Here is a 12,638-nt window from a genome sequence, read left to right on the forward strand (position 1 = left end):
TCTGCGTGTGGGGAAAAGGTGCTCGGGAGCTCGGGCCACGGGCCTGCGATCTCACCAGCTGGCATTCGGCCACCCCCAAGCACCCCCAGATTCTCTCCCTTCCACTGCTCAATCCGGCCCAAAATGAGGAGCACATCTCTCGACGCCCTCCTGCTCCTCGGCACCGCCCTTGCCCCCGCCGTCTCTGCCGCCGAATCGGCGCGGCCGCGCGGCGTGGGCCCCGAATGTATGTAAACACCGCCATGAGCTCTGCCACACAAGCTGCAATGTCTCTACCTGCTGCAGTCCGCCATTGGCTTACACCCCACACCCCACGCAGTTGCCAAATTCTACAAAGATGCCGAAAAGTTCACCTGCATCTCCAACCCGGCCATCACCCTCTCCGCCTCGCAGGTCAACGACGACTACTGCGACTGCCCAGATGGCTCCGACGAGCCCGGAACCGCCGCATGCTCGTACCTGTCGCCCATGTCTCCGCGACACGCTTCGGACCCCAATGCCGACGACCCCAACATCACAGTGGCCCTGCCGGGCTTCTACTGCAAGAACAAGGGCCACCTGCCGGGCTACATCCCCTTTACCGCTGTCAACGATGGCATTTGCGACTACGAGCTGTGCTGCGACGGTAGCGATGAGTGGGAAGGTGTCGGGGGCCTGAAATGCGAGGACCGCTGCAAGCAGATCGGTGCCGAGTGGCGCAAGCAGGACGAGGCCCGCCAGAAGTCGCTGGCCGCCGCGAACCAGCGTCGTAAGGAGCTGATCGCCGAGGCGGGCCGCCTGCGGAAGGAGGTCGAGGACCGCTTGCAGACGCTACACACCGAGATCGAGGGATCCGAGATCAAGGTCAAGAACTTGGAGAAGGAGTTCGCCGAGATCGAGCAGCAGGAAAAGGCCAAGCTCGCCCAGCGCAGCAAAAAGGGCACCGGCAAGTTCTCTGCACTCGCTGCCGTTGCGAAGCAGCACGTCGAGGATCTGAAGGAGGCGTTGACGAGAGTACGTGCGGAGCGCGATGCTAGCCGTGAGAGGGTTGCCGAGCTGGAGCAGATCCTGTCGACGTTCAAGGAGGAGTACAACCCCAATTTCAACGATGAAGGTGTCAAGCGGGCTGTCCAGGCTTGGGAGGATTATGCTGCCCGGGATAAGGGTCCTGACAGTGACGCTGCCCATGAGCGCGACATTGACGAGTACCTCAAGCCCGAGATTGCAGATCTCAACTGGGACGACTTCGATGCTGACGAGAGCGGGAGTGACGTTTGTAAGCTCTTGAGTTCTCGAATGTGATTGAACCCCTGACTAACTCATATCCAGTGTACAAATTTGAGGAGCTTCTCCCAGACTCCATCCGCCCATGGGTCGACGAAAAGCTTAGGGCTCTGCGCCAAATCCTTATCGACAACGGCATCGTGCCTGAGGATGATTCCTCTGCTGCTGCTAGCGAGTCGCAGGTGGTCAAGGACGCCAAGTCACGTCTCACCAGCGCCGAGAACGATCTCAAGAACCAGAAGAAGGAGCTCGAGAACCACGAGAGCGACCTCACCAAGGACTATGGTCCGGATGAGATATTCCGCGCGCTCAAGGGCCAGTGCGTCAGCGTTGACTCTGGCGAGTACACGTACGAGTTCTGCTACATGGACAAGACGTGGCAGAAGCCCAAGAAGCGGGGCGGTAACACCAATATGGGCAACTTTGTCCGCATCGAGACTATCGTCGTCGACGAGGATGTCGGACCTGATGGCAAGGGCTTGGGGTCAGGCGAGCGCATCGCCCTCAAGTACGAGAACGGTCAGAACTGCTGGAACGGCCCCAACCGGTCCACCACTGTTATTCTTGCCTGTGCGGAGAAGGACGAGATCTGGAAGGTTAGGGAGGAGGAGAAGTGCGTGTATCGCATGGAAGTCGGCTCGCCGGCTGTTTGCACCCCTGCTCAGAAGCAGAAGAAGTCCGAGGAGCAGCCGCGCGACGAGCTATGAGACGCTTATGACTGAAAAGAAGTGAAAGCTGACGAAAAGTTGTTAAGAAGCGTCTACCTAGAAGATCATCCATAGATGGTAGGCGGTTGTCGATATGCATTGTATTTTGATTGGCGCTATTGGCGGAGCGTTTGACATTCTCCTGTACGTACCAATGTGTCATGGACAAACATAACGTCTCCATGTGGCCGCATGTCTCGTCATGGTTTACGTACGATGGTCAACATGGACGGCGAGAGTCATGCTCGCCGTTACGTGGACAAACGCTCGTGCTTCCTACCCGCGATACGAGCAGTGCAATCAAACGCCCCGCCACTCTAGATACGCAGCATACGTCATTCGACATGGGGAACGGGCATGGCAAATAAGATTATGCATTATACCGGCTCTTTTCCAAAATGACATGGTTCTTCGCAGATGAGCGTTCTTCATCGGACTTTGCCTAGGAAAGAGACCGGGGGAAGCGGAACTAAAGTCATTTCAGAAACCAAGCCGCACAGAGGCACTTATCGAACACGGGCCCTTCACTACTGTCTACTGAGTCTGAATAATGGCGTGCCCCACACGTGCGTAGAACCGGTCCCGTCCGCTCGAGCGCGCGCGCTCCCGCCCGCGCAATGATCGTCGATCGTCTGCTATCTAGCGTTTACGCTGGAAGAAGCCGGTGCGGTAATTTAGGCACTTGGCATCTTTCCGTTCTTGTTGGGGGGAGCCTAAAAGCATGGCAGAAGTAGCATTGCTGTCGTTAGTTGCTATCGATCAGCGGTAACGCACAGTTGGGGTGCAGAGTGAGACATGATGCGCAGTAGATCCCTGGGGTCATTGCGCGCATGTGCTTTGCAGAAGATCATTGGACGAAATCACGATAGACATGCAAATGCGTTTGCTGCAAAGAAGGGGAGGGGGATGTTCTGTCTATGCGCAGCTTGCCAGTCGTTGATTGTGTCAGTGCTGTCAGATCTGTATGGTCGAGCGTCGCGCCAGCGGTCTATTTTCGTGGGCCACGCACAGTTCCCTACTCCGACTCGTTTCTCGTCTCCATCGATTGTTCACATCAAATAGAGGAAATTCACGCGCCGCGCAGATGTCATTGTCATCCCACATCCACATGACGTCCCAGCTAGCAATGCGGCCGTCGTCAATTGTTCCGTTCCGCCCTTAAACAGCAGCCAATCAGCCGGCTAGCAGCAGCGAGCAGGTGCCGATAAACATTTTCGCGCCTACTGCTCGGACGGTTGCTCGGCCTGCGCCAACCAGAACCTGGGGGCGTGCCGCTGCTGCGCTAAATCCTGGGATCCTGCGCGTTTGCCAACGTCGGCGCTAGCCAACAAACGCAGCCCTACCTACAGGCTCTTTTTTCAATGTGGTTGGCCAAGGCAAGATGGTGCAGGCGTAGCGCGTGCAGTAGCGCTATGTAGGTTTGCGTACTCCCGCTGGCGGCTTCTGCTGGTACCTGCAGCGGCGTATGCGCTGAACCATGGGTCTTCAAGGACAGTTTGACACACAAGGCTGATTTTTGTTTTCTTTTTTGTGGTTCGGTTGACGAGGGATTTTTTTTGATTAGTAGGTGGGGCGGCGGGTGATGGAATAGCCGTCGTGGTTTCGAGACTAACTTTTATTTTGCTTCAAATTTTTTTCTCGAAGTGGAGTTCACGACAGGGCTTCTTCTGTGTTCAGCTAATGATTATGAAATTCTGTGACGCTGTGCGGCTAGTGCCAAGACGTGTGTTAACCTGAGTGGGTTCCTGACGATCCGTTACTAAGAAAAGAACACGGATCGATCACCGAGCAGACCTTCTATCTATTATTGTATGTGTTTGTTGCACGTCCTACCTTGCTTCGCATCCATATAGGATGGTAATTACTGTGGGGCTGCAAGGGGTTAGGTACACCATCGCGTGCGGGGGTTGCTCATTTAAATGACTTTCATGACAACGTCAAGTCCAAGTTTGTTGACTAGGACTTCATATCGTACATAAATCGGCCGGCGCAGGGCGGCGGCGATTCGGTGGTGCATGCACGTCACGCAAAGTGCCGGACATGTCGTTACCCTGTTCTGGGCTAAGGCGATGGGTCGAGCCATGGATTTTTAGTACTGCGTATATTTGATGATGGATGAAAGCGGGCCGTAAAACCTGGTGGAGAGATGAGAGAACGCGTCAAGTAGTTGATGCCTGGGCATGCAAGATGTATGAAGCAGGATCATGATTGTGAAACGACTGGGTGAGATTATATCGTGCATCTTGCAGGTAGTTCTTCCTGCGTGAGCGGCGCTGGGATGCTTCCGAATCTGGGCCGCAAATAGATTAGCGATGACTTCGACATACGATCAAGGAACGGAGATAGCCACGACAGTGAGGTGCTCCGATCCACATGCTTCTGGACTCGACATCCGCGCTTCCCCGGCCAAGCGTCTACATCAAACCGTTGGTCCTGACGGCAAATGGGGTGAGCGGCGCGACGGCTTTGGCTTTCTCGCGCGGGCACTAAAGGCGCTGGCCACGAGTCAAGTCCGAGGAATCCTGAGGCGGGCAGTGGCGCTCTGTCTCTCCGACTGCAAGGCGACGATGAGTCTAATCAAACCGGCAGTGGTATTGGTACTACTTGTGCAACCTGTCGGCATTGAAGCGTCGTCGGCAAGGGGGCTCGAGCAGCGAACCATCACGCGTGAGTGCTCTTTGCGCGGCGGCACAAGCCTTGCAGACGTTTATGCACGCGTGAGCTGAAGCGCGAGGCGCGCCAGCTGACAGAGGGGCGCCACGATGATGGAGGCGGCGTCGCGCGTGGGCTGTGTTTCCTCTGGGATGATGGCTGTCGCAAACCCCGCGCTCCTGTCTCACGATGCTACCAAAGCAAATCTTAGGGGGCGCGGCTCCGACGGGCCACGGCACCGCCCACAGCATCTTTCGCTCTATCTTGCACGCCGTCTTCTCTCGACCGACTGCCGGACGGGACTCGACAACGGATTCGGTAGGGCAGCGCCCACCGCATGCTATAGGGACTGTCGGCGGTTATAGGGAGACGCCGAAATAGGCAATCATCCTCGGCTCCATTGCCGAGCGCGGCATGTTCCGCAGCCCGAGCAAAAAGACGAAGACCGAGCCAATTGGAGATGAAAAGGGGATTCGGGCGAAGAAGAAATAGACGAGCAGTGCTTGATGTGGTTGCCTGAAAGGGTTCCGGGCTAGCGAACAGGTGATCGAATCAGGCAAGATGGACCGCCGATGCCATCTTACTAGTAGCTCTACGACTCTTAGTCGGGTCAGTGCAACTCCGCATATTGTCGTGCGGCTATGGGCATGGGCGAGTTCGGCACTGTCGCTGCGGTGCCGGTGGAGCGGAGGACCCTCTGCGGCGCCACAGGGCCGCGCAGCCTGAGAAGACGGCCGTTGGAGCAAAAAATCTGATGAGAAGGACAGGCCCGTGGTAATTGACTAATACGAGGGTGAAGAATTGGTAGCTGAGCCGGTAGGGCTCGGAGATCAGCGCCGGCGACAAAAGTTCATATATATGAGTGACGTTGCAGGGTGATTAAGGCGTGGTCTAGACGCTGTGACTGGTGTTGCGAGCGCGCTGCCCCTCAACGGGAGATCCACTAGGACGCTTCTTGCGTGGGCCGGGGCCCCTTGCGCGTCGCACGCCGGATATTGAGGCGGACTCGACACTTGAAACAGGCAGCTGGCGAATTGCGTGGAAAAGGCGTCGCAGGCGGGCGGACTGGCGCTCGGCGGATTGTTGTCAGCCAGCCCATTCCGGGATCCGCGCACCGTGTCAGACGTTGGCCCTGACCAAGCCTTCGATCGCAGTTTCAGACAGGAGTCCGCCGCAGCGGAAGCTGGGCCAGGATTACCGGGAGCGGGCGATAGGCGTCGCCTTGTGCGCCGTGCAGCTCGAATCGCTGCGGGCGTCCCTCGTGCGCCGTTGGTGGAGGTCGGTGGCGGCGGATGTGGGCTCTGTTTTTCGCAGCCCAATGCAGGTGCGATGCAGCCCGCGCCCGCAGCCGCCGTTCCTGAGCCGTACCTGGGCCGTTACTCCTTTCGGCGTCGCGGGCGAGCCGCTTACAGCATCGACAGGCGGCGGCGAGATAGGGATAGGCGCCCAGCTTCGCTCCCCCGCGGCTCGCCGCCAGCGCACCGTGCAGCGCCGCTCTGTACTGGCCAGCGATGGCGCTGGCGGCTCGTTGCGCACTGCAGGCCTCTGTTGGCGACGCGCACCCCTGCTTCTCCGCTGGGCTCGCTGCGGTTGGGATGCCGTCGCGGGAGTGGTGCGCTGCTTCCGACGCCTTGCCTCGCGTAGGGGCCCCCCGGGCATCCAACTGATCTTCTCCTGTACAATAGTCTTCTTCCTTCTAGCTGGCGATCTGTGACCGAACTCGTCGTGCAGCCGCGCTCGATTCGCCGCGCGCAGCCCGGCCGCCGCCCGCCTCGGCGCTGCGTCACGCGTGCCAGCGCTCCCCATCCATTGCTGCTGCGCCGACGGCATTCCGCCTCGAGCATTGTCGTCGGCGCTCAAGCTTCTGGCGGCTTGTTGGCGGCCGCCAGCCCGATCGGCCGCGTGCCATCTAGTGCGGTATGCTGGCTGATGTGTGGAAATTGTGTGCCAGCAACCCCCTTGCAGGGCCGTGCTCAAATTGCCCTCTTCCACCCTGGCCGCCCGCCCGCAGGCCCCGTCTTCTGCCCGCGAGCGCTGCGCTGCATCCAGGACGTCTTTCTTTTTTTGCGGCCCTGCGCTGGTCGACCAGAGGTCCTCGCGCGTCTTCGCTTCACCAGCTCCCCCAGCTCCATCCAGCGCCCGCCTGCTGTCTGCCCAAGCCGACGACCAGAGGTCAGGAGCCCGCACGCCTGCCGGCGCACATCCATTCATTTCGTGCATTCCGTGCTCTTGCCCAGCTGTCAATCCCCGATTATTTGATTGCGCCACACCCGAACACCACGCCAGAAGATATCCACAGCCCTGCGCCGCCGCGTGCGCTCCGAACCACCTCACCACCGCCCGCACCACCGCTCCCTTTGCTGCTCCCACACAGCGTCCGCTCGTTCACCAGCGATCCGTCATACCTCTCACCCTCGGAAGGAAGCATACCGCGCTCGTCTCAGTTGGCATTATTCTGCATGGCCGCTGCAGTGCAACGTCACGCTCTCCACAGATAAACACCTCGCGGAGGAAGGACGCGTCCTGCAAGTACGTCGATCTTGGGCGCGCCGCATCATAAAGCCACCCTGGTCGTCCTCTCGCCCAGGGTCGCCTGCTGCGCCGCCTGCCGCCGACCAACCCCACGCTGCTGACCATTCACCAGCTCGCGCGCAGCGCTGCGTTGTCCAAAGCTAACCTTTGGGGATCCATTGAGCCGCCTCATTCGTATGTACACACTCAGCCATGAACCAACCGCCGCGGGTTTCGTCGTCCCTCTCGGACGTCGGCTCGACGAGTTCCACCAGCTCAACGCGGAGCAAGCTATCCATGACCAGCGTACGGATGACTAACCTCTACAAGGCGACAATGAACCGTTTCCTCACGCGCAAGAAGACCGAGGCGGCCCTCGAGGGCACCGACGCCCCGCCGCCGACCGCCAGAAAGAGCAAGAAGGGAAAGAAGAACAAGGAGGAGCAGCCCAAGCCTGAGCTGGACCTGTCCCAGGCTCTGCCCTCAACCGACAATTTCCGGACCAGCCTTCTTATGCCCAATCTTTCGGCACGATTCAGCATGCTCAGAGAGCAAGATGATCCGGAGTCGAAGATGGGTAAAGCAAGCGACGATAGCGTCCTCTTTCCCAAGCGCCAGTCGCGGCTAACAGACTATGGCTTCAATCCTGTAGGCTTGACGGATATCGCTGAAGTTGCGTCCATAAACGAATCCCTTCGGCCCCCCTTCCTCGCCGGAAGGTCTGGCTCCGTTGACTACGGTACCGATGACGGTGATTCCATTCACAGTGGAAGCGTCATGAGTCGGTCCCGTCCCGGTGAAGGCAATGTTCTGTTTGGCGGCCGTCAGAAGGTCTACTTGGGTAATCGAGCACTGTACGATGATGATGTAGGAATGTCGGCATATCAGCGGATGCGGGCCGAAGAACGTCGAAAGAAGCGTGAGGAAGAGGGGGGTGAAGAACAAGACGACGACGAAGACGAAGAAGAGCCAGAAAGCCCAGCGCATGAACTCAAGCATTCATCGTCGTTCTCAGGATCCCTTCGTCGCCGCGAAACCGCTTCCTCGACGACTTCTGGAGCTGGCGCCCGTGCATCCACAGCTGCAACTTCGATCGCCTCGCAGGGTGCGAACGCTGTTCCGCCGCCATCGGTATCAGGCGTGGAACGCGCTGGTACTAAGGGTAGGCGACTCTACGACCAGGGTCTCGATAGGAACTACATCGAGGGAAATTCCGCGATAAGCAGACTCAACTCTCTCCAGAAGCAACGAACGGGAACGACTGGCCGCGCAACTCCTCCCCTGACCCAAACCAGGAGTGCGACGAACCTCAGCGACCGCTTCAACCGCGCTGGTCAATATCGTCCGGCCAGCCCGCCTCCCTCTGCACCGTTGGCCAACATGGCGAGTTTCAAGGCTGCAAGAGACGGTGACTCGCAGCAGTCAAGTCCTGTTATTGCGACGTCTTCTCCAACCAGTCCCTTCCCTCCCATCAGTCCCTTGGAGGATAACAGCCCGCTCGCCTCGGCTATTCAACCCGGAGACCGTGGCAAGGCGACCGCTATGGGTGCATTTAACAAGCCAGCACAGAAGTTCGATGAGAACCAGTATCTGCAACGGCAAAAGCAGATGCTTCAGGGTCGGGAGACTCCACCGCCGAGGAAGCCTTCTCGCTCGCCATCGAGGGCCGTTCAAGAGAGGCTCAACAAGTTCGAGATGAAAAGCCGGGAGCCAGAAGTGAGGCTCAAGCAGCCCCCTGCTTTGTCCAAGAACGTGTCAGATGCTCGGAAGAGACTCGACGTGCTTCGCAGCGAGATTGCGGCTGACCTGGATGACCTCAGACCCTCATCTGATTCGGAAGATGAACCTGCCAAAAAGGTCGAAGAACGCCCCAGTCGCAGCCGCTCTCGAACGAATTCCAGCAGCGTAGTCCCCAGGGCTATTGCTTCCCCGCCGAAGTCTACCACTCTTCCCGACCCTGTTTCACCGCCAACGCAGGCGTTGCCTCCTACTCCAAGTTCACCGCCCAAGCAAAAGCTCCCTCCCAAACCGACTGAGGACGAAATGTTACCTCCCGAGCCAGCATCACCCGAACCGCCTGCGAAGCCATCGCCATTCTCCGTTTTTCAGCGTGCAAAGCAGCAAATGCAGGCTCAACCCAGCGTCGAATCTGCTGAGAGCCCCAAGAAGGGGCCGATGACTTTCTTTTCTTCCCGCAACTCCAGCGACGATGAGGACGACGATGCCGTACCCGAAGTCCAACCTATGCGGTCTCCTGTGAACCGGACGGTCTCACGGCCCGGAAGTAAGCCGCAAAGTCCTGTTGCGTTGAGGAGCAATTCTTCTGCCGGTGTCTCGCCGTCGCTTCGTTCGCCCCCGCCAGTACATGAACATCCTGCGTTGCGTTCCTCTCCCAGCCTTGCATCTCCCGCTTCCCGCGCTTCCGAAACCATGCGGCAAGCCCTCAACTCGCCGCACGACTCTGAGCGAAAGTCATCAGTCTCCACAATGGTCAAGTCTGATGCGACGGACCTTGACTCTCCAACTCTTGGCCCTGAGAGCGGTGGACTCAACGGCATGATTAGGCAGCACCTCCGTAATCAGAGTCAGCACAGCGGCGTTTCGTCCGTGTATGACAACGACCAAGAGGAAGATGACGATAATGATCACAGCAAATCCAGCCACCTGGCAGCTGGTTCTATGGTTTCTGATACTCCCGTCCACTCCAGCTACAGCCACTCGAACCCTTGGGATCTGGAAGATCTGGATGGAAGCTACTATGGTGAAGCAGACAGCTTGAGCTCCGTCAGCCCGGTTGACGGATCGAAGTCTAAGACTCAAGCATTTCCCAAGCCTGCTGCTAACGTTGAATCGCCTCGTTCAGAGCCCCCTAAGGATCAGCAGCCGGATCGTGACCAAGTCGCGCCTTGGGAGCAGGAAATGAAGTCCAAACACAGCAGGAATGTCAGCCATACCACTCTTGCGGAACGTGAGGCATTCCAAAAGGACCTAGAGGAGAGACAGAAGGCTATCCAGGAGGCCTTGAAGAGCAAGGTGGAAGGAAGCCGCTCTGGCAGCCCTACACCGAGCATGGGCGGAGCTATGAAGGCATTTGGTATGCTCCGTGCTAAATCTAGCCGTGACGCCCTCGTTAGTCGTCCGGGTGGAAACTCGAAGGCGATCAACATGCTTGGAATGGGTGCAAATGCCAGCAACGCTTCTCTTAACAGGACGAGCGAAGAACACCTCAGGAAGCAACGGGAGAGACTAGCAAATAACCCGATGCCTTCGGACGACGACTACCGCAGGGAGTTTGAGGACATCCTTACTCGCGGAGCTAGCGGCAGCGCTCAGTCGAGCAAGAGTCGCTCCCCGTCTGCAAACGGTACAGGCCGCAGCAGGTCGAACTCACAAATGTCCGCCGTGTCTGGTCGTTCCCGAAGCCGCACTAGAAATCGCGAGTCTGCGGAACAGATGCCTCCCCCTATCCCTCCTCAAGTCCCGCGGTCTGGCGTCCCTACTCCTGATTCGATGCCGTCGGCATCGCCTGTCGTCGAGCCACCGCCGAATCCTCCGGCCCTACGTATGCGCAGTGGAAGCAGGCCTTCCGTGCCTGGCTATTTCGATCAGAAGTCTCTGCATCCGATTCAGACCGGAATAGCCAACGGCATGTCGCGCATTTCACCGGCATCTGCCGGTCCTACGCCCCACGTCTCGCCTGGTTTCGCCCCGGGGCGCTCTCCCATCGCCCCCGGCAGCAGGTCCGCTGGTCATAGCCCTGGCATTGCTCCGATGTCAGCGAAGGCTGCCGCTTTCGCCGCGCATGCGAACCACTCCTCTCCGGCGATCGCGTCGCCGCCTCCTCCTCGTCGCTCTGCCGGCGCTGTCCCCCCGGAACGCAAGAAGTCCATTGCCAAATCGATCATTTCGGAGCCCATGTTTGTTTCTTCTACCTCTGTGGTTGACACCATCGAGCTCCCTGCTGGTGCTTCCTTGAAGAACGGCATGGACGAGGCTCCGCCCCCAGTGCCTCCGATCAACCCCATGCGCCGACGCTTCGGCTTTGGTCGCTCCGACTCCTCCAGCACCACGACCTCGGACGGCAGACCCAGCACGGATGACGGCGACAACAAAAGCCGCACGAGGATGCGGAAGAGTAGCAACACGTCGCTTTATCGTGCTGCAAACGACGGGCCGACAGCCATAAGGCCGCCGCCGGCACCTCCGGTTGAAGAAGGCGCTATGTTCTAGAAAAGGGGCTTCTGCAAGGGCAATACCACATCTTGTGCGTTTGAAACGGCCTTTCACCATCGAACCAGTGTTACACTGCCTTGATCGTTTTTCGTTCACTTCTTCGCCCGATGTTCTAAAGTTGAACATGCTCTTTTGCCTTTGACTTTTGCAGAGCGTGTATTGCACGATACCTCTTCTCCGTTGTTCAAACCGCGAGTTTGGTCCTTTTTTCAAGATTTACCTGCTTCGGCTTTCTTATTCCTTCTGATTCAATGTTCTTTGTTCACTTCTTCTTGCAGCCTCTCGGGTTGCATAATACTCCGTGACGCTTCGCCCGGAGCCTATTACTCGACTTTTATGCATCGGAGACGCGTCTATGCGGCGTTCTTTTGAAACAGGCGGTAACCGGAAGGTGTCAGTTTTCTTGTATTAAATCGGGCGCCGTGGTACCACCTCGACCTTTGGGTGGCAGAGTTTTACGGTCTTTTGTCATTCTATTGTTCTCTTCATTGTCTCATGTTCCTCTGAGCTGCTTTCTCCCTTCCACCTTTCATCCGTACGGCAAGAACCCAGATTGCTCGGCGCGCTAAGGAAGATGGTCAGAAAAGACGGTAACTTTTTTTGTTTTCTATTGCAAATCGGCGCGAAAGATGATGGGCAGGCCCGAGCCCCCGTTTCCACTATACTCTATATTGTTTTTTGTTTTTTCTTGTTCTTTTATGTGTATTGTCGCAGCATGGAAGGCATAGCTGGGACACTTCGTGGATGGATGTGATTCCTTTTACGGGAGGAGGGAAACAGGCAGGGGCTGGAATTATTTCACGGGTATCGAATGGAAATCACAAATGGGAAGGAAAGGAAAGGCAATATCAGCGGGTTGTTTCTCTGTCTTTTTTCCTCAAACAATGAAACGGGTCTTCTCCAAATTCGTGCCAGTATTGTGATTGCTCTTCCCTCCACTGTGCTCTATGGAGCTTTAATTTTATTTTGACGACTATTTAGGCGGGATTCTTGGGTGCCGTTGGTGTCAGTGGATGGAGCTTTGGGCGACAAACATTTCTGTTGCACGACAATGCGAGAGAGGGCGATGAAACACTCGTCTATTGCTTTACTCTCCCCTCGACAGACGAGAGAAGGGAAAGCCGCCAGCAACGAGTAGAAGAGCATTGAGTATGGCTGGGCCATTCCCACGCGGCCTTCGTGCCATTCCTCTACATATTTTGAACCCTTGAGATAGTAATGCTTTTCTGAGAGTGATCTTGGACTGCATTGCAAGCGAAAGTCCATTGGTTG

At 57.4% G+C, this 12,638-nt stretch overlaps 2 protein-coding genes across 2 annotated transcripts; both read left to right on the plus strand.

Annotated features, from left to right (window-relative positions):
• Positions 1-123: 123 nt before the first annotated feature.
• LTHEOB_4017 (Mannose-6-phosphate receptor binding protein) lies at positions 124-1,970 on the plus strand (the record flags this gene model as incomplete). The annotated part of the gene is made up of 3 exons (XM_035513005.1): positions 124-226; positions 320-1,255; positions 1,309-1,970. 3 exons carry the CDS (start codon positions 124-126, stop codon positions 1,968-1,970), a joined length of 1,701 nt encoding a protein of 566 aa, XP_035375410.1.
• Positions 1,971-7,346: 5,376 nt separating this feature from the next.
• LTHEOB_4018 (uncharacterized protein) lies at positions 7,347-11,363 on the plus strand (the record flags this gene model as incomplete). Its single annotated transcript, XM_035513006.1, has 1 exon — positions 7,347-11,363. One exon carries the CDS (start codon positions 7,347-7,349, stop codon positions 11,361-11,363), a length of 4,017 nt encoding a protein of 1,338 aa, XP_035375411.1.
• Between the last annotated feature and the right edge of the window lie 1,275 nt (positions 11,364-12,638).

Source organism: Lasiodiplodia theobromae (assembly GCF_012971845.1).
Source record: "Lasiodiplodia theobromae strain AM2As chromosome Unknown scaffold_10, whole genome shotgun sequence".
In the NCBI taxonomy this organism is placed as follows: Eukaryota; Fungi; Ascomycota; class Dothideomycetes; order Botryosphaeriales; family Botryosphaeriaceae; genus Lasiodiplodia; species Lasiodiplodia theobromae.